Below are 22,101 nucleotides of genomic sequence, written 5' to 3' on the forward strand. Positions count from 1 at the left end.
TGTGGCAGCTATGCGCATAACTTAGTGTTCTGTATGATGCATGTATAAATTACTAGACACTCCCGTTGCTTGCATTTATGTGCTAAGCATGTTACATGCCTATATTATACAATAGCACTGAGTGTTTGGCTGCTATTTATGTGAATAAATGTTTACTTGTCATGTAAATTATAGTATTTTATAGATGCAGGCACAAAAATGGCACCTATATTTAAGCAACCAGTTATAGAATGAGTAGAGTATTTGACAATGCACAAAAGTGAAGAAGATGGAAAATGGAAGAAGTATGACTGTCTGCATAATTAGGCAAGAAAAAAGTAGGAATGCTTAGGAGAATGATTATTAAGAGGAAAGCTCTTGTAAGTAAGAGAGTGGAGTATAGATCATGCACAAGAAAGAGGGAGTAATAGAGAGGATAGACCCAGTATGGGCATGGGAAGAAAACAGGAGGATAAGAGGGGGACAGGGGCATAGCATAAAAGGAATAGAAGATGGAGGTTCTAACAGCATTAATCAGCAAAGCTAGAGCAAGAGTAAGAACAATAGGAAGACAAGTTTCAGTGAGATCTTGGGAACTCACCCTTAGCATAAAGGGCACCAAAAATTAGGGCTACTGCTGGCTGAACCCATTGCTTTTTGGATTGACAGTGATGTTCAAGTCTAAGACTTGAAGACAATCAAGCAATCAAATTTTTAGCTAAATTGAATCACTAACCCGTGAAGCTCTCTTTAAAAATAGGAGATATTTATTTGCACCTCCAGTCAGACTAGCTGCAGTATTCTGCATCAATTTAAATTTTATCAGAAGTTTCAAAGAAACACCTTCCGATGGAGAATTTCAATAATCTAGCCTGAGAAATTGTGCAAAAACTAGAAACATCTGGAGCTTAGATGCTCAGCATAATCTTTGATTAGCAGTTTTCTTTTAATTTTCATCTGTTAATCAGAGTTCAGATCTTCATTAGAGAAATTTCCCCTAGTGAGCAGACAGTAGGGATAGGGGGAAGTTTGAACCTGACAAGTACAGAACACGGATGCTTTGGGCTCAAAATATTAGGGTGCAGTCCCTTAAGGAGGATGTTCTTGCCTAGAATTATTAACACATGGTAAAATGGCTACTTTGTATTGAAATGACGGGTATATTAAACTCTTCATTTCAATACAAAGTAGCCATTTTACCATGTGTTAATAATTCTAGGCAAGAACATCCTCCTTAAGGGACTGCACCCTAATATTTTGAGCCCAAAGCATCCGTGTTCTGTACTTGTCAGGTTCAAACTTCCCCCTATCCCTACTGTCTGCTCACTAGGGGAAATTTCTCTAATGAAGATCTGAACTCTGATTAACAGATGAAAATTAAAAGAAAACTGCTAATCAAAGATTATGCTGAGCATCTAAGCTCCAGATGTTTCTAGTTTTTGCACAATTTCTCAGGCTAGATTATTGAAATTCTCCATCGGAAGGTGTTTCTTTGAAACTTCTGATAAAATTTAAATTGATGCAGAATACTGCAGCTAGTCTGACTGGAGGTGCAAATAAATATCTCCTATTTTTAAAGAGAGCTTCACTGGTTAGTGATTCAATTTAGCTAAAAATTTGATTGCTTGATTGTCTTCAAGTCTTTCTGAGGGCAGAGCCCATCTGCTCTTTGCAATCAGTGCCTTCTTTAGGCAAATGGAAGTGAAATGAAGATTACTAGAAAAAGGACACTAGTTTTTCTTCATTAAAAAAAAAGTTAGATATAAAAAGCATTATGAACTGACTTTTAGTTACTTGGCCTATTTATAGGATCTTTTTTTCTACATTGCTGAAAGCATATCTACTTAAGCAATAAATCTGTGAAAGCTTTTGATAAACTCCAATATATTATTTTTAAAGGGTTAGTACTCTACATCAGTGGTTCCCAATCCTGTCCTGGAGGATTACCAGCCAGTCAGGTTTTCAGGATAGTCTTAATGAATATGCATGAGAGCAATTTGCATGTAATGGAGTGACAGGTATGCAAACCTGTTGCTTGCATATTTATTAAGGCTATCCTGAAAACCTGACTGGCTAGTGGTCCTCCAGGACAGGTTTGGGAACAACTGCTCTACATCAGTGTTTCTCAAGTCAGTCCTGGAGTACCCCCTTGCCAGTCAGGTTTTCAGGATATCCACAATGAATATACATGAAAGAAATTTGCATATAATGGAGGCAGTGTATGCAAATCAACTTTATATATATATTCATTGTGGATATCCTGAAAACCTTACTGGCAAGGAGGTACTCCAGGACAGAATTGAGAAACACTGTTCTCTAAATCACTAAGTGGCCTGGTCTAGTTTAGCTAATCTTCAACATCAGTCAACATTAGCCCAAATTCTCAGTATACTTTAAGCTCAGGTTGAGTTCCCAAGAGCTCTCATTTCTCAAGGCAAATGCAAATTATGCTCCTGTCATTCAGCTTTATACAGAGTAGCTCTCCCTTCAACCCCTCTAAACTGTTTTGTACTCTATATTACTGAAAGTTGCTTAGCTAACCCTCAAAGCAATGGATTCAGCCAATGGTAGCCCTAATTCTCAGCACACTTTAAAACTTAGGGTGAGTTCCCAAGATCCCTCATTTATTAAGGCATATGCAAATTAGGCACCTGGTATCAGCTTTATGCAGAATTGCCCTGCAGCAGTAAGTTCCTTTTTGTACAGTTTCTTCAAAATGTGACCAATGCCTTGTTACCGAGCTCTTTTTAATAGGTACAAGAACACAGTGGAGCAGCAACCACATCCCAGACAGAACATAACTCAATGAAATCTTTCAGTCCTGTCCTCCATTCTCAGCTGTTAATGAGAGTTCAAAACATAACCATCAGAGTCTTCATTTCAATACAAAGTAGTTATTTTCACATGTGTTAACAACTCCAGGCAAGTCTCCCTCTCATTACTGTCTGCTATCTGGGGGAAAGTTCTTGCAACAGCTTCTAAAACCAGGAACAGGCACTGCTCTTCTCTCCCTTCCTCCTTCTCCAGGTAAGTTAGCATCTTTCCAACTCAGTCCCCACCTTCTGGTACTGACCCTGCTCCATTTAGTGCTGTCTGCTGCTGAAGAGACAAAATTGTGCCCTCAGTGGTATTTATTAGCACCAACTGTCAAAGCCCTTGCAGACATACCCATACCATCCAAAACAGTAGGAAAATTCACCTTGGCTGAGCATGACACAAGCCAGGAAAAACAGGGAGGCAGTCAGGTAGACAGCAAAATTGCTAAATGCACCTGAGGTTTTCCTCAGAGCAGAGAGATAACCAGTCTTCTCCAGTTTGTGTGTGCCTTACTTTGTAGGCAAGAAAAGCTGTAGATAGCGGACAGCAAGAGCCAGGTAGCATATTTTTGAAGAAAAACTCTGATACTGAAGAAGTTGCCTATAACAAACATGTAAAACAGCAGGCAAAGGAGAAAGAGTTCAACCTATATCAGTAACCAGTGCCAATCATACCTGAGGCAGATAACAATGTCAAGGTCTTTGGTTTTTAAAGATTTGTTAGGTTAAGCCAGTAGGTACACGGGATTGAGGATAGCTTACTATCTAAAGACATGTAGCAACCACTTCTGGGGTAAAGGACCACACTGCCATAGTTTCAATGGGGATCTTGGAAAAGTTTCTTAAACAGCAGAGATAATTATTGATATGCAATATATCAAGTCAAAATAAATGTGAAACCCAGTTGGTTTGGTTTTTAGGATTAGTATAATTAAGGCAAATGAGCTACATTTGCATATATTGGAGACCCTATGTATATGTATGGAAACTTATCTCTTGCATATTTATTGTGGCTAACTTGAAAATATGATTAAAGTGTGCTTTCAGATCAAGTTGGAGAAGATTTAAGGTGGCTTGATGGGTTCTAGTCTCAACTCTGCCATAATAGCTGAAGCCAAGTCACTTAGCAATAAGTAACTGGGTGGTAATAGGCCTTCTCCTGAAGAAGGGACAAGGATACTTCTGTAATAACAAAGTTGCAGTGGCATCGAGTTGATGCTGTGGGAATCAACTCAACCTCACAATCTTAGCTGAATCCATACCTTTGTCAAAGGAAAAAGGTTTAAAATATATAACAAAAAACATCAACAATCTTATACAAGGCACTGCCAGGATGGATAGACTAATCACATCAGGAAACTAGTAACTCTATTCAGTTACTCTGAGAATCTAGGAGTCTAACCTCAGAGAAGCTATGCACTATAATTTCTGCTCATAGAGATAGAGGTAATGGGAGGATGTTCAAACATTATATGGTTAATATTCTTCCACTCCACTCTATCCTCTCCAGATCACAAGTAGAAATGGGCCACCTACAAGGAGCCAGAATGTGCCACAAAAGCAAGCAGCAGTGACTTCTTTCCATTTAGAGTAGGCTGGGATAATGCTAGTCAAATGAATTCTAATCTCTAGCAGCGTAAAATGCAGAACTACACATTTTCACTGTTGTCCATGCCTCAGTAAGAATGTGTGTATAGTAATAAAAGTCAAGTTTAATTCAGAAATGGGACCAGAAAGTGAAAATCCATTTCATGCTTCAGCAACTTGTGAAATCTGTCCAGCAACTGTCCTTACATAATAATGTTGTCCATACATACTAAGATGTGAAAGGACAGCCTCCCTTTAAAAATACACTTCCTGCATTAGAAGACCCCTAATTCCATGTGTGGCTCAAACCACTTGTAACTGTGTACAACTTAACTGTGTACATCTTCCTTATCATACACCATCCATGGTGCAGTCACATCCCGCTAAAATATTCCACTTATTGCAATAATCTAACACAAAAAGAGAAAAATAAAGTAGGTAGGGCTGTTGTGTTAATGCAGTTAGATCTATAGAAATAGGTCAACAAATAAGTTTTAGGTCATATTTTTGTTTTAAAAACGCATTGAGCCAAGGCAGGAAGACTAGCTCTTTAAAGCTAGACAAATAAACTGAATAAGTCCATCAAAAACATGACACCTAGAACTTGTTTATTGATTTATTTCTATCCTCAAGGACAAAAATCAAGAAATAGTGAAAGGAGGAAAGTGATTTCTAGAATGCTTTTACTGCTGTAGGTTCCACTGTTAGAGGGTACACTGCCACAGAACAGCAGATAAATCTGTTGTGAAACCTACATGCATGAAGGCTGCATGCTGCACCCTGCAGGGGATGCAAGAACAGAGAAGACCAAGAGCATTTTGAGTGTAACTCGAGGAAACCAGTAGCGTTTGACTAAGGTAAAAGCTCCAGCTGTAGATAGTATAGGTGTATCTACAGGTCAGCAAGTGTGCTGGTACCACATAATGCCGACAATACACTCTACAGTGGCTCTGAAAAGAAAAAGGGAGGACAGACGCACAAAAACAAAAAATTTAAAGTGGCACAAGAGTGTGACATGTAAACGCTTGGTTAATAATCTAGCTATGACTCTCTCCTACAGTCTGGTTTTTAAGCTGAACATGGGTCCAAAGTTCTCTCAGGTAGTCACCGTGTCTATCTGCATATTACGAGGCTTGCGCTGGGAGAGGGCTGCTGGTGAGGAGAGGGCAGGCTGGCTGGATTCCGAGAAGACAGTTGTGCCATTGGTGTCTGGCATATGGTGTTGGCTACTTTCACTGCTGTGCCCAGGTGACCGGGCTTGGAAGCCTTGGTACCGGTTGCTGGATCCATATCGAGAATTGGTTCTGGAGCGGTTCATGTTCTCAGGTCGGCCTGGGGTAGAGAAGTCACTTTGGCGCTGGCTCTGGGGCTGGTAGCCCTGACCTGGTCGTCTGTTACCTTGAAAAGCCTACAAACGAGAGAGGTTATGTAAATTCAAGGAAAAAAGCAACAAATGAGAATGCAATATTTTAGAGCATACAGACTATGGGCTCCTGTGAAACTGTCCATTATCATGGGACCAGATAAGTGCACCAACCTTTTACAAGGAAATTTTTTTTGGTATAATTTACTAAAAAGTTTTGGATATGAACATTTATGCCACTTTAATCGTGGATTATTGAAGGAGGTATTTTTAGCCTATGAGGATACCCTACCTCTTTCTAATCTGAAAGCCAAACATAATGCTACAGATGGGGTTCTGAGGTTTCTTTCCCTTCTTCCCAAAAATTCAATCAAAAACTTCAACCAGAAATCTACTACTTGTGACCCTGGACAAGTCACTCAATCCTCCATTGCCCCAGGTACATTAGATAGACTGGGAGACTACAGGGACAGATAGGGAAAATGTTTGAGTACCTGACTGTAAACCCTTAAAATAACTTTGATAGGCGGTATATAAATACCTTAAATAACTAAATAATACTTTCTTATTGTTGGGAGAAGTTTGTTTTGGTTTTTGATTTAATTTTTTCCTCACAATCCTCAAAAGCTGCCAATGGGATAGTTTTCTACATACCCCTAATGAATATGCATATACCGTGTTTCCCCGAAAATAAGACAGTGTCTTATATTAATTTGGGGTCCAAAAAATGCATTAGGGCTTATTTTCAGGGGCTGTCTTATTTTTTTTTCATGTACAACAATCATCTCTCCCTTCCTCTCCTCTACCCCAATTCTTCCTCTTTCCATTCTCTCTCCCCCCCATGTGCATCATCTTTCCTTCTTTCTCACCCATTCCCTTGTGCAGCATCTTTCTATGCCTCCCTCCCATCCCCCTGTGCAGCAGAACCCCACCAACCCTCTCACTGTGATACGTATATACTCTGCTCTGAGACCTCCAAAAGCAGCAGCGGTGGCAGCGCTCAGTGATGCGGCAGAGGGAAGACCCCAGCGGGGAACTCCATGAAGAAGTCGTTCTGAGCGCTGCCACCGCTGTTGCTTTAGGAGGCCTCAGAGTGGAGGTATGTCAGGTCTTACTGGAGTGGGGTTTGTTGAATCGACAAATCTGATTTTTTCAGCGAATTGGGCAGGGATGGAGTCAGGGAATGTTGGGGACATTCGGGTGGCGGGGGGGCTTCAGGGGTTGATCTTAATTAGGGCTTATTTTTGGGGTAGGGCTTATATTAGGAGCATTTTTAAAAATCATACTAGGGCTTATTTTCAGGATAGGTCTTATTTTCAGGGAAACAGGATACTTTAGGGCTGTACATACATTAAAATTTTTTTAATTGCATGATTAATCATGATTAAAATTTTTAATCATGTGATTATTCAAATAAAGTACCCCTCTCAGATTTCCTCCTGTATAGTGCAATATGGAGAAATTACCGTATTTTCACGTAGATAATGCGCACCCGTGTAAAACGCGCACACGGGTATAGCATGCGGAAAACATAAATTTATGTACAGAAATTTTTATATACCGCACACACCCGTATACCGCGCATGCTGCCCGACTCTCCCGTTGCCGCCCGACTATCCTTTCGCCCGCCCCGACTTTCCTCTGGCCACCCCGACTCTCCTTTTGCCCGCCCCGACTCTCCTCTCCCCCTTGAAGTCCTGTCCCCACCCTGAAAACCTGATGCCCCCCCCGACGTTCGATTTACCCCAACGCAGGACCGCTCGCACCCCCACCCCGAAAGACCGCTCGCACGCACTCCCACCCGCACCCCCACCCTGAAGGACCGCTCGCACCCTCCCAGCCTCCCGACCCCCTCCCCATCATGTAGAAGCTCCTACCGGTGTCGTGCTGCTTTCTCTTGGCGGTCCCGGCCCTTCCGTGAGCCCTGCGCCTGCGCTACTTCCTCTTCCAGCGGTTCGCCCTTTCTCTAACGTCAAGCCCTCTTGCCCCGCCGACTCCCCGACACGATCGGGGCAAGAGGGAGCTCAAGCCCTCTTGCCCCAGCCAACCGCGGCACCCCCGACACGATCGAGGCAAGAGGGAGCTCAAGCCCTCTTGCCCCCCCCGACACGATCGGGGCAAAAGGGAGCCCAAGCCCTCTTGCCCCGCCGACTCCCCAACTCCCCGACAATATCGGGCCAGGAGGGAGCCCAAACCCTCCTGGCCACAGCGACCCCCTACCCCCACCCCGCACTACATTACGGGCAGGAGGGATCCCAGGCCCTCCTGCCCTCGACGCAAACCTCCCTCCCCCCAACGACCGCCCCCCCCCCAAAAACCTCCGACCGCCCCCCCAGCCGACCCGCGACCCCCCTGGCCGACCCCCACGACACCCCCCACCCCCCTACCTTTGTGTAGTTGGCCGGACAGACGGGAGCCAAACCCGCCTGTCCGGCAGGCAGCCAACAACGGAATGAGGCCGGATTGGCCCATCCGTCCCAAAGCTCCGCCTACTGGTGGGGCCTAAGGCACCTGGGCCAATCAGAATAGGCCCGGGAGCCTTAGGTCCCTCCTGGCGGCGGGGCCTGAGGCACATGGGCCCAACCCGCCGATGACGCCAATCTATGCAACATAGTAGGCAAAAGCACAATAGACAAAAGCACAGTGCCTGAGAAAAGCTCAATGCCCGACAGTATGACGCAGGACCTACTCCTGCTGGAGCATTGGTCAAAGACTTTGCAACTAAGTTTCAATGCCAAAAAATGCAAGGTCATACACCTTGGCTGCAAAAATCCATGCAGGACTTACACCCTAAATGATGAGATCCTAGCAAGGACTGTAGCAGAACGTGACTTGGGGGTGATCATTAGCAAAGACATGAAGACTGCCAATCAAGTGGAGAAAGCTTCATCCAAGGCCAGACAAATCATGGGTTGTATCCGTAGAAGCTTCGTCAGCCATAAGCCCGAGGTCATAATGCTGTTGTACAGATCCATGGTGAGACCCCTTCTGGAATATTGTGTACAATTCTGGAGGCCACATTATCAAAAAGACATACTGAGAGTTGAGTCGGTTCAGCGAATGGCCACCAGGATGGTCTCAGGACTCAAGGATCTCCTGTATGAGGAACGGCTGGGTAAGTTGCAGCTATACTCATTCGAGGAACGCAGAGAGAGGGGAGACATGATAGAGACGTTCAAATATGTCACGGGCCGTATCGAGGTGGAAGATCTCTTTTTTCTTAAAGGACCCACTGCAACAAGAGGGCATCCATTGAAAATCAGGAGAGGGAAATTTCATGGCGACAGCAGAAAATATTTCTTCACCAAAAGGGTGGTTGATCGCTGGAATAATCTTGCACTACAGGTAATTGAGGCCAGCAGCGTGCCAGATTTTAAGAAAAGATGGGATTGGCATGTGGGATCTCTTCATCGAGGAAGTTAGGGGGTGGGTCATTAGTGTGGGCAGACTAGATGGGCCGTGGCTCTTTTCTGCCGTCATTTTCTATGTTTCTAACGCCAGCCAGATGGCTCTGGTCTCCTGAACATTGATTGACCAAGACGCCTCCTCTGTAGACTAGCTGCCCTGAGCTGAGTGACCGAGACACTGAACTCCCCAACCGAGGAGACGGCATCCGTGAGAAGCACTGTCCACTGGGGTTGATCCAGACTCACTCCCTGCACCAGATTGGAAGACTGTAGCCACCAACGGAGACTGCAATGAACTAACCCCCTAAGAGGAACGGGAGAGTCTAAATAGTGCATCTGGGGCAACAACCGCTGAAGCAGGCACATGTGAGCTCGGGGCCCACTGCACTATGTCCAGGGAATCCGCCATTGACCCCAAGATCTGGAGAAAAACCTATGCCTGAGGACACCAGGAAGCCATCAGAAAACGAATCTGCGACTGCAACTTGACCACTCGGGCCCTCTGACAGGAAGACCTTCCCCAAGTTGGTGTCGAAATGAACCCCAAGGTACTCCAGGCACTGAGACGGAGCCAACCAGCTCTTGGACAGGTTGATTATCCATCCCAGTGACTGCAGGAACTCCACAACCCGAGCTGTAACTCAGGAACTCTCCTGAGAAACTTTGCTCAGATCAACCAGTCAATCAGATGGGGGTGAACCAGAATGCCCTCCTTGTGCAAGGCCACCGCCAGAACCACCATAATCTTGGTGAACATCTACAGAGTCATGGCGACCAAAAGGAAGTGCACAAAACTGAAAGTGCCGCTCCAAGATCGTAAAGCAAAGGAACCGCTGATGGGAGACATGAATCAGAATATGTAAGTAGGCCTCCATCAGATCGAGAGAGGTCAGAAATTACACCGGTTGAACTGCCAGAATGACAGATCTCTGGGTCTCCCTGTGAAAAGATGGAACTTGCAAAACCCTGTTGAGCCCCTTCAGATCCAAGATGGGCCAAAAAGTCCCCTCTTTCTTGGGCATCATAAAGTAAATTGAATACCGGCCGGTGCCACACTCCTGCGGAAGCACGGGCACTACCGCTTTGAGATCTAGCAATCTTTAAAGCATCTGGCGAAAGGCCCACTTCTTCCATGCTGCCTGACAAAGAGAAGCGAGAAAGTGATCTGGCAAGGAGCGGGAAAACTCCAGAGCATAACCACCCTGAATCACCTCCAGGATCCGTTGTGATCTCAGCCCACCCCTGGTAAAAGTCTTGCAACTAAGCACCCACTGGAATGAAGGGAGGCGCCGGCAAGGAGTCATTGGGAGGGATGGACGGAGGGGGAACTGGTGGAGGAATCATGTCCCCCAGACGGGCTTCCTGAAAGGAATGCATGTGCTGAAAGTAACGGCCCCAGGGAGACCCGGAGGCAGGAAAAGAAGCAGCCTCTGCGGAAATCATGCGAACGCCCCCAAGCACGTGTGGGCGGGCGGGGTCTTCAGAAAGACAGGGTAAGATAACCAAAAGGGAAATTTCTTCATCTTAGCCTTAGATGCTGCATCCACTGACCAAGCCTGGAGCCACATGAACGATAAGCGGCCACCCCAAGAGCCATGGACTTGGCCGACGCCTGAAAAAGGTCATACATGGCATCAGAGAGAGGAATTTCAATTTCATCTCAATTTTGGCTTCTTCCGATTCCCCCAAAGACCAGTCATCAGACTCACGGTCAAAGACACGCTCGGCCCACTGAAAACAAGCCCGAACTACCAGACCACCATGCATTGCCACCTGGACCGCAAGGGCAGTGACATCAAAATTCTGCTTAAGGAGGGACTCCCAACCTACTCTCCTCAGAGACCCTCAAGGCTGAGCTGCCCTCAACAGGTATCGTATGCTGCTTTGCGATGGCCGAGACCATCATGTCCACCACCAGCGACTTCAAGGTATCCCTATCCCCCTCTGGGATGAGATACAGGTGAGCAATAGAGTTCGCTAAACGAAAGGGCACCTCCAGCTCTTTCTACTGCACAAGCACATTATCCCGAATATCCTGATGCATAGGAAAAGAGCGGGATGCTGAGCGGATCCCCAAAGCAGAGGGTCCACCACACGTGGGGGCTCCTTCGCATCTTCCTTGAAATACAACACCAAGAAAAAGAATAAGTTCCTGCAGCTCTTCCCATTGAAAGATGTGCACCACTGATGTATCCTCACCACATGACGGAACTGAAAAACTGCTGCCAGCAGCCTCCATCCCCCCAAGAGGATCCTGGAGGTCTTCCAAAGGGTCCAGGTCCTCATCAAGAGAAAACTGCTCCCCATTGAAAAAGTCATCATCTCAAGAGAACCTTGGCCGCTTGGACATAAGAACAAAAGAATAGCCTTACTGGGTCAGACCAATAGTTCATCAAACCTAGATGAAACATAGAAACATAGAAGATGATGGCAGAAGGCTACACCCATCAAGTCTGCCCACTCTGCTTACCCACCCCCTGTCTATGCCCTAATGACCCAATTTTCTTATCTTGACCCTCGTAGGGGTCCCACATGGGTATCCCATTTATTCTTAAAGTCTGGCAAGCTGTCTGCCTCGATCACCTGCACTGGAAGCTTGTTCCAATGATCAACCACTCTCTCTGTGAAGAAATACTTTCTGGTGTCGCCATGAAATTTTCCGCCCCTGAGTTTGAGCGGGTGCCCTCTTTGGCCGAGGGTCCCTTGAGAAAGAAAATATCATCTTCCACTTCGACACGTCCCGTGAGGTACTTAAATGTTTTGATCATGTCTTCCCTCTCCCTACGTTCCTCGAGAGTGTAGAGCTGCAATTTGTTCAGTCTCTCTTCGTACGAGAGACCCTTGAGCCCCGAGATCATCCTGGTGGCGTCCGCTGAATTGATTCAATTCTGCGCACATCTTTACTGTAATGTGGCCTCCAGAATTGCACACAGTACTCCAGATGAGGTCTCACCATGGCCCTGTACAACGGCATTATGACTTCAGGCTTTCGGCTGACGAAACTTCTATTGATACAACCCAATATCTGCCTTGCCTTAGATGAAGCCTTCTCCACTTGATTGGCAGTTTTCATGTCTGCACTGATGATTACTCCTAAATCTCGTTCTGCTGAAGTCCTAGTTAAAGTTTCTCCGTTCAAGAAGTACGTCCTGCATGGATTTCCGCTTCCGAGGTACATGACCTTACATTTCTTAGCATTGAAGCCTAGCTGCCAGGTTGAGGACCAACTTTCCAATGTAAGCAGGTCCTGCGCCATATAATTCTGTAAACTGCATTCACTTACTATATTACATAGTTTGGCGTCATCGGCGAATAGTGTTATTTTACCTTGAAGCTCTTGAGTCAGATCCCCTATGAATATGTTGAAAAGGAGTGGACCCAGGACCGAGCCCTGCGGCACTCCACTGGTCATCTCCGATGTTTTAGAGAGGGTACCATTAACCACCATGAAGTCTGCCACTCAGCCAATCATTGACCCATGCAGTTAGTGTCTCTCCTAACCCCATCGATTCCATCTTGCTTAGCAGCCTGCGGTGTGGGACACTGTCAAAAGCTTTACTGAAGTCCAGGTACACAACGTCCAAAGACTCTCCCAAGTCCAACTTTCTTGTTACCCAGTCAAAGAAGCTGATGAGATTGGATTGGCAGGACCTACCCTTGGTGAATCCATGCTGACTGGGATCCCGAAGATTCCCTTCATTCAAGATCGTGTCCAATTTGCTTTTAATTAGTGTTTCTATGAGTTTGCACACTATTGATGTGAGACTCACCGGTCTATAATTCGCAGCCTCTGCCCTGCAACCCTTTTTTTGCAGAGGAACGACATTAGCTACCGTATTTTCACGCATATAACGCGCGCGTTATACGCGTTTTTACCTACCGCGCATACCCCTCGCGCGTTATATGCGTGAGCGCGGTATACAAAAGTTTTAAAACATAGTTCCCACCCCGCCCGACGCCCGATTCACCCCCCCAGCAGGACCGCTCGCACCCCCACCCCGAACGACCGCTCGCACGCGCTCCCACCCGCACCCGCGATCGGAGCAAGAGGGAGCCCAAGCCCTCTTGCCCGGCCGACTCCCCGACGTCCGATACATCCCCCCCCCCGGCAGGACCACTCGCACCCCCACCCCGAACGACCGCTCGCACGCGCTCCCACCCGACCCGCATCCACGATCGGAGCAAGAGGGAGCCCAAGCCCTCTTGCCCGGCCGACTCCCCGACGTCCGATACATCCCCCCCCCCGGCAGGACCACTCGCACCCCCACCCCGAACGACCGCTCGCACGCGCTCCCACCCGACCCGCATCCACGATCGGAGCAAGAGGGAGCCCAAGCCCTCTTGCCCGGCCGACTCCCCGACGTCCGATACATCCCCCCCCCCCCCCGGCAGGACCATTCGCACCCCCACCCCGAAGGACCGCCGACTTCCCGACAATATCGGGCCAGAAGGGAGCCCAAACCCTCCTGGCCACGGCGACCCCCTAACCCCACCCCGCACTACATTACGGGCAGGAGGGACCCCAGGCCCTCCTGCCCTCGCCGCAAACCCCCCTCCCCCCCAACGACCGCCCCCCCCAAGAACCTCCGACCGCCCCCCAGCCGACCCGCGATCCCCCTGGCGACCCCCACGACCCCCCCACCCCCCCTCCCCGTACCTTTGGTAGTTGGCCGGACAGACGGGAGCCAAACCCGCCTGTCCGGCAGGCAGCCAACGAAGGAATGAGGCCGGATTGGCCCATCCATCCTAAAGCTCCGCCTACTGGTGGGGCCTAAGGCGCGTGGGCCAATCAGAATAGGCCCTGGAGCCTTAGGTCCCACCTGGGGGCGCGGCCTGAGGCACATGGTCGGGTTGGGCCCATGTGCCTCAGGCCGCGCCCCCAGGTGGGACCTAAGGCTCCAGGGCCTATTCTGATTGGCCCACGCGCCTTAGGCCCCACCAGTAGGCGGAGCTTTAGGATGGATGGGCCAATCCGGCCTCATTCCTTCGTTGGCTGCCTGCCGGACAGGCGGGTTTGGCTCCCGTCTGTCCGGCCAACTACCAAAGGTACGGGGAAGGGGGGTGGGGGGGTCGTGGGGGTCGCCAGGGGGGTCGCGGGTCGGCTGGGGGGGCGGTCGGAGGTTCTTGGGGGGGGGCGGTCGTTGGGGGGGAGGGGGGTTTGCGTCGAGGGCAGGAGGGCCTGGGATCCCTCCTGCCCGTAATGTAGTGCGGGGTGGGGTTAGGGGGTCGCCGTGGCCAGGAGGGTTTGGGCTCCCTTCTGGCCCAACTACCAAAGGTACGGGGAAGGGGGGTGGGGGGGTCGTGGGGGTCGCCAGGGGGGTCGCGGGTCGGCTGGGGGGCGGTCGGAGGTTCTTGGGGGGGGGCGGTCGTTGGGGGGAGGGGGGTTTGCGTCGAGGGCAGGAGGGCCTGGGATCCCTCCTGCCCGTAATGTAGTGCGGGGTGGGGTTAGGGGGTCGCCGTGGCCAGGAGGATTTGGGCTCCCTCCTGGCCCGATATTGTTGGGGAGTCGGCGGTCCTTCGGGGGGGAGGGATGTATCGGACGTCGGGGGGGGCATCAGGCTTTCAGGATGGGGACAGACCTTCAAGGGGGGACAGTGCACGGAAGTCAGGGGGGGTGAACGGAGAGTCGGGACAGCGCACGGAAAGTCAGGGCGGGCGAAAGGAGCGTCGGGCAGCATGCGCGGTATACCCGTGAGCGCGGTATACCAAAGTTTTTGTACATATCATAGTGATTTCTGCGCGCTATACCTGTGTGCGCGTTTTATACGGGTGCGCGTTATTTGCGTGAAAATACGGTAATTTCCAGTTCAGGGGAACTTTCCCCTTACTTAGGGAGAGATTGAATAGCTCAGCCAACGGTTTCGCCAGGACATCGCTCAATTCTCTGAGCACTCTTGGGTGCAAATTGTCTGGTCCCATGGCTTTGTTCACCTTGAGTCTTGCCAGTTCACTGTAAACTTCACCTGGTGTGAACTCAAAATTCTGAAACGGGTCTTCTGTGCTTTGTGTTGCCTTCAACTGCAGACCGTGTCCCGGTGCCTCACAGGTGAAGACTGAGCAGAAGTATTCATTCAGTAGTTCGGCTTTATCGGAATCTGCTTCCACATAACTTCCGTTCGGTCTTCTAAGAAGTACTATCCCGCCTGTGTTCCTTTTTCTGTCACTAATATACCTGAAGAAGGCTTTGTCCCCCTTTTTAATGTTTTTGCCAGAATTTCTTCCACTCGAAGTTTTGCCTCCCTAACTGCCATTTTGACCGCTGTAGACCTGGTCCTATATTCTACCTTTGCCTCTCTTTTCTCCGTGCGCTTGTAGGAGAGAAACGCTTTTTTCTTCTCCTTAATGAGGTGCGAGATCTCCGCGGTGAACCATTGGGGTTTATTGTTTCTTTGTCGTTCTCACAGTGGCTAATCCAGGTCACTAGTAAGTGGCCAAATCCCAAAGAGTAGCAACATTCCATGCTACCGATCTAGGGCAAACAGAAGCTTCCCCCATGAGAGAGGAGGAGATGGAGACAAAACCGGCACTGAGGGAGGCAGAACCGGAGTGGACCTGAAGATAAGCCTTACACAAAGCAAAAACAAAATCAGTGGAAAAACCCCCTGGCGGCCCAATGGGACTCACTGCCAAAGCAGAGGATCCAGCAGAAATCTGCCTTTGTCTCTCCAATACAGGGGGAAGGTCACCCGAGGCTGCAGACAAAATGGAGGTTCTTCCTGCCAAAATCGGAGTAAAGCCCACTGAAAAACATGCCCCTGAGGTCTGTAGCGGCTGAGAAGCCTGAATCGTCCTAGCCGCTAAAGCAGGCAAGCCAGCAGCAGTGGTAAGGAAGTCCCCAGCAGCATCGATGGTAAGGGAAACCTTATTTCCCTGACTGTCGGCGGTCAGGGGAATCCCTGTGTGGGCGTAGAGGGAAGCCCGGGCTTTCCCACTGTCAGCTACCGGTGTGCGAGGCACTCGCAAAGGGGATCCCTGGGCACCAGCAAACAAAGCCGACGAGGATTCCCCTTCACGGTGGACAGCATAAAGTTAGCTGGATCAGAGAGAAGAAACCATTGCCTCAAATGGACCACTCCTCCAGCACCGAATCTTCTGGCTGCCAGTCTGACCGGTGTTTGAACTTTGAATTAGAGAATGACAAGGGGAAAAAATTTGTCCCTGTCTCCGCAACCACTGTCCCCACCCCATCCCCACTGTCCCCGCAACCACTGTCCCCGCCCAATCCCCGTCCCCACAGCATCCATACAAGCTTCAGTACTGCAATATTTAGCTTATTCCTTCCTTATAAATCAAAGTTCTGGCTGCTGAACTAGAGAAAGATGTTCAGCTGGCAGGGCTTTGTTTATAAATTTTTATAAAAACAATTAATATACTACTTTATCCTAAAGCTAAATAAATAAATAAATAGAAATTTTTTTTTCTACCTTTGTTTGGTTTCTGCTTCCCTCATCTTCTCATTCAATTCCTTTCATCCACTGTCTGTCTTCTCTCTGCACCTTCCATTTGCTCTGTTACTGTGCCTCTCCCTTCGCCCCCCCCCAATTGGTCTGGCACCCGTCTTCTTCCCTTCCAACCTCTTCTCCCCCCACTCTCTCTTCCCCATTCCCTTCAGTCTTCTCCCCACTCTGTCATCCCCATTTCCTTCAGCGTCTTCTCCCCACTCTCTGTTCCCCATTTCCCAGCATCTTCTCCCTACTCTCTCTTCCCCATTTCCTAGCATCTTCTCCCTACTCTCTCTTCCCCATTTCCTAGCATCTTCTCCCCACTCTCTCTTCCCCATTTCCCAGCGTCTTCTCCCCACTCTCTCTTCCCCATTTCCCAGCATCTTCTCCCCACTCTCTCTTCCCCATTTCCCTTCAGGCTGCTTTAGTGTCTTCTCCTCTCCATCCCCCCACCCCCAGCATCCTTCAAGCGGTCCAGCATCTCCCTCCCTCTCTTCCCCTTACCTGCTCTTCGTGGCAATTTCTATAAAGCTATGCCTTGTATTGAAGCTGGAGCCTTGAAATCGCATTGCGTTGGCTGCTGGAAAAGTCTCCTCCGATACAACTGGAAACAAGAAGTTGCGTCAGAGAAGACTTTTCCAGCAACCACACGTGACGCAACTTCAAGGCTCCAGCTGCAATACAGCACATAGCCTTATAGAAATCGCCACAAAGAGAAGGTAAGGGAGGGAGGGAGATGCAAGGCTGGATGGCTGGCGGGAGAGAGGGGGCTGGCGGGAGAGAGGGGGCTGCCGCACACTAACTGCGGAGACAAGACCATTCACCGCTCCACGAGGCGGTGAGTGACCTTGTCCCCGTACTTGCGGTGACCTTTTTTTTTTTGTCACCGTTTCGGTGTGTTACCAACAACCACCATGTCATTCTCTACTTTGAACCCCCATGTACTAGAAAGGTGGAGGCGAAACATAGCCGGCAACTTGCAGGACCCCACTGAGCCCCATATGAATCCCTGACAGCCTGTGCTCAAGCCCCTATGACGCAGTAGGTGAGTAAAACTACAAGGGGAACAGACACTGAGCTCCAAAATGTTTTTTCAGGCTAGCCAACAGGTACCACAGAGGAATTGGCCTGATAGCTACAGACCTCTGTCTGCTTCTCCTGCACACAGGAAAAGCTGGACCCTTGACTAAGGGAGCTCTGAGCACCAAAAAACAGATATTCACAAGGTGGTCTTGTGTGTTGGGATCTAGATCAGAGACACAAAGCCATGCTTGCCTGTGCATTGCAATAGATAAAGCTGATGCTCGGAAGGTTAGGTCAAAGGCATCAAAGATGGCCCTGGTCATGAATTTTTGAGTCTCCAGAAGTTTCAAGTTTTATTATATTCGATATAACGCTAAAGGAGCCTAAAATAGGGAAGATGTACAGGGATCGTTAAAACAATGGACAGAAATACTCGACACAAGAGGCAAAAACAATTAGCGGATACATCATAAAATAAAAGGAGAGGCGGAAAGAGACAAACAGAGAGGATCAGTGGCAGAAGATTGAAGATGAGAAGAGCGGAGGGAAAGGAAGAGAAGAAAGATGATAAAACAGGAAAGAGAAAGAAGGGAAAGAGAGAGAATTTTACAGAATGGAGTTCAGAAGAGAGTGTCGTAATCTAAGTATCAAAAGCATCTCTGAAAAGAAAAGTTTTGAGACCTGATTTAAACTTTGGGAGCAACTTTCCTGTGAGGTTGATGGGAAGAGAATTCTACAACGTTGGTGAAACAACTGAGAAAATTGTTTTTCTTGCGTTGACATACACTATTTGGCGCATGGAGGGCTCTTGGCAATCATGAGCAGTTTGTTAAAAATCAGGAAGTTGAGCATCAGGGTTGTCTACATTTGTTCAGAGTGTAACCCTCTCTGCCGGGAGTACTCGTATAGGTCCTGGAACTAGATGACTTTTTCAAAGCAGACTCCACCAGAAGAGATTGATGTAGTTGAGGTTTGTCAAAGCCAGGACAAGATTGCACTCTATAAAGGGAATCCAGTTTACATGGTACTACAGGCACAAGGAAAGGAGATGCCCAATTCTTAAACATGGTATAAATGCACATGAGTAGAGTATTTTTCATTTGAAAGGAAGCTCTGAAATGAGAGGGTATATAGGATAAAGTTAAGAGGTGATAGGCTCAGGAGTAATCTAAGAAAATACTTTTTTTACAGAAAGGGTGGTAGATGCATGGAACAGTCTCCCGGAAGAGGTGGTAGAGACGAAAAATAGTCTGAATTCAAGAAAGCATGGGAAAGGCACATAGGATCTCTCAAAAAGAGGAAGAGATAATGGTTATTGCGGATAAGCAGACTGGATGGGCCATTTGGCCTTTATCTGCCATCATGTTTCTATGATGTGAGAGTTGGCGTCATTGTGGCTTTTTGGCTGGTACTGTGGAGCGGTAACTTCAACCCTAGTTACTCCTGAACCTGGACATTCTCTTTCTGCAATCTTGAAAGATGCCGAGTGGAGGATCCTGTGGAATTTTGACGAGAGTGCCACGAGTCATGAAAGGACCCCTAGCTCTGGTCTCTAGGCACTCAGAATCTGCTGTCTGATGACTTGGACCGGCGATCTTGTATGCTGGTCATGAGAACATCTATGCCCTTGCCGAACAGCATCTGTCCTCTAAAAGTAAAGTTGTTCAGAGTCGCTTTAGAGGTTGAATCACCTACCCACTGTCTGATCCAAAGTATATGAAAGATGGCGATTGAAAAGGCTGAGACTTTCCCCATGACTCTGATAATGTTATAGAGGGCATCTGCTATGCAGTCTATTCTTGCCAGCACAAGCTGAGGGCAGGGGCTCAGAGTCCATCAGTCTTTGGTTTCTTAGAGTGTGAGGCATGTGCCACAAAGAAGGCCACAGCTGCAGCTTTGACCCCTACGAGTAAGGTCAAAGCCTCAAACTGCCTCTTGAAGACTATATCCACTCTGCGGTCCTGCAGATCTTTTAAAATCACTTCTCCCTCACTGGGTAGGGAAGTGCGTTTGGTCACCTGGGTTACAAGGGAGTCCACTTTTGGCATAGCAAACATTTGCAGGAATTCCTGATCCATGAGATATAGTTTAACCATGGTTTTAGCCACACTCTGAACCTTCAGGGTTTCCTAAGGCTCTGTGATTAAGACCCTCATTTCCGGGTGCCATAGGAAAAATATGAGTTGAGCTCGGACCCTGTTCAGAAGAGAACACTATGAAGATGGGGTTTCCAGAGGGTCTATTTTCAGTTCTCAGAGTGACCCAGTAATAATCTCCATTAGGGTCAAGGTCCTAAAAAGTCAGCAGACGGAAGGATCTTCTTCCTGATCTATAGCCAATAACTCTTTCTCCTCTGAATGGGAGGCTGTCACCCTTCAGGGAAGCCTCGCTTTGGGACAGTAACTGGATCATCTTCCTTTCTCCAGCCCTAGAGGTCTGTGTACGGGCTAAATCTGAAGCCACAGCCCCTGCTTCCCTTGTCATGCAACACGTGGTGTACAGACACTCTTCAGCTGCCCATCCAGTGCAAATAACATAGAATATGACGGTAGAAAAGGGCTGGTGACCCAACAAGTCTGCCCACTCAAGAACCCTCCCTCCCTGAGAATTCATCCTTTAAGCATAACTCTGTAGCGACCCCACCTGTTTGTCCCAACGCCTCTTGAAGTCGAGCATGCTACTGGCCTCGACCACTTGGCGTGGAAGACCATTCCATCAATCAATCACCCTTTCGGTGAAGAAGTATTTCCTGGTGTCACCATGAAATCTTCCCCCCTTAAGTTTTAGCGAATATCCTCTTGTTGCCGTGGGACCCTTAAGAGAAAAGATTTCTTCCTCCACTTCAATGCGGCCCGAGATGTATTTGAATGTTTCTAACATGTCTCCCCTTTCTCTGCACTCCTCGAGAGAATATAAGTGCAGTCTGGTCAGCCGCTCTTCATATGGGATATCTTTAAGTCCCGATACCATCCTAGTGGCCATTCTCTGGCATTATATAGGGGTACTAGGGTCTGAGGACAACAATCCATATCGATTTTGAAGCAAAATAAGGTGTTTTAAGAAACAGGAAAAAATTGGGAAATTCAAGATGGCCACTGCTACAGTGTTCTGGCACCACAAAACGGCTTTAAAACTCTTCAGGACTGACCAAAATTCACTAAAAACAGGATTTTAGTTGGAGGTGGGGAGGGGGGGGGGGAACAAAGCTCTATTTATAGAAGCATTCAAAAAGCACAGTTACTTACCGTAACAGGTGTTATCCAGGGACAGCAGGCAGATATTCTCACATGTGGGTGACGTCATCCACGGAGCCCCGACGCGGACAGCTTTTCAAGCAAACTTGATTGAAGATTTCAAGTTTGCTAGTGCTGCACCACGCATGTGTGTGCCTTCCTGATCCACTAGAGGGCGCATACCCACCTCATGGTCCTCAGTTCAGATAGCTAGCAAAGAAGCCAACCTCGGGGAGGCAGGCGGGTTGTGAGAATATCTGCCTGCTGTCCCTGGATAACACCTGTTACGGTAAGTAACTGTGCTTTATCCCAGGACAAGCAGGCAGCATATTCTCACATGTGGGTGACCTCCAAGCTAACCAAAAAGGGACGGAGGGAAGTTGGCAATCCAAGAAAACAGATTATGCAAAACCGACTGGCCAACCGGCCGTCGCTCCTGGACAGAGTATCCAGGCAGTAGTGGAAGGTGAAAGGATGAACCGAAGACCAAGTGGCAGCCTTGCCAAACTCCCCAACAGGCGTCGACCTGAGGAAAGCTACCGAAGCCGCCATCACTCGGGCTCTATGTCCTGTGACTCGACCCTACAGTACGAGACCAGCCTGAGCATATGAAAAGGAAAAACAAGCAGCGAACCAGTTGGACAAGGTGCGCTTGAAAACCGAGCGTCCCGACCAATGAGGGCGAAGGACCAAAAAGAAAAGAGGAACCGTCCAAGGAGACTGACGAGCGTTGAAGACAAAAAGCCAACGCCCTCTTACAGTCAAGTGTGCGAAGCGCCACCTCGCCCGGAGGCGAGTGGGGCTTCGGAAAAAAGACGGAAAGAATAATAGAAAGATTGAAAGGAAAGGCCGAAATCACCCTGAACAAGAACTGGGGTGGAGCACGCAGGACCACCGCGTCCCGATGAAATACAGGAAAAGACGGGTCCGCAACCAGAGCTTGCAGCTCACTGACTCTGCGAGCAGACGTGAGAGCAACCAGGAATACCACCTGCCAGGTGAAGTAAGCCAAAAGAGCTTCATCAATGGAATCAAATGGAGGTATCCCAATTGAGCCAGGAACACACAAAGATCCCAAACCACCAGAGGGGCTTTGAGCGGAGGATGTACAATGAAGAGATCCCTCATAAAGCGGGAAACCGTCGGATGGACGTAGAGCAGCTTCCCATTCAGCGGCCGATGAAAGGCAGCAAATGCACAGAGATGGATTCGAAAAGATGTAGATTTGAGACCAGACCGAGCCAGTGCAAC

General features: G+C 48.3%; 1 protein-coding gene across 3 annotated transcripts in view; it reads right to left on the minus strand.

The window, feature by feature from the left end:
• Positions 1-2,707: 2,707 nt before the first annotated feature.
• The window catches only part of SPATS2 (spermatogenesis associated serine rich 2), a 139,897-nt gene continuing 120,503 nt past the window's right edge, over positions 2,708-22,101 (minus strand). For all 3 annotated transcript variants that reach the window (XM_033938066.1, XM_033938067.1, XM_033938068.1), the window contains one exon: positions 2,708-5,790. In XM_033938066.1, coding sequence (XP_033793957.1) covers positions 5,479-5,790 — 312 coding nt within the window. In that variant the 3' untranslated portion in view covers positions 2,708-5,478. The remainder of the gene's footprint in view (positions 5,791-22,101) is intronic.

Source organism: Geotrypetes seraphini, chromosome 3, assembly GCF_902459505.1.
Source record: "Geotrypetes seraphini chromosome 3, aGeoSer1.1, whole genome shotgun sequence".
Taxonomy (NCBI): domain Eukaryota; kingdom Metazoa; phylum Chordata; class Amphibia; order Gymnophiona; family Dermophiidae; genus Geotrypetes; species Geotrypetes seraphini.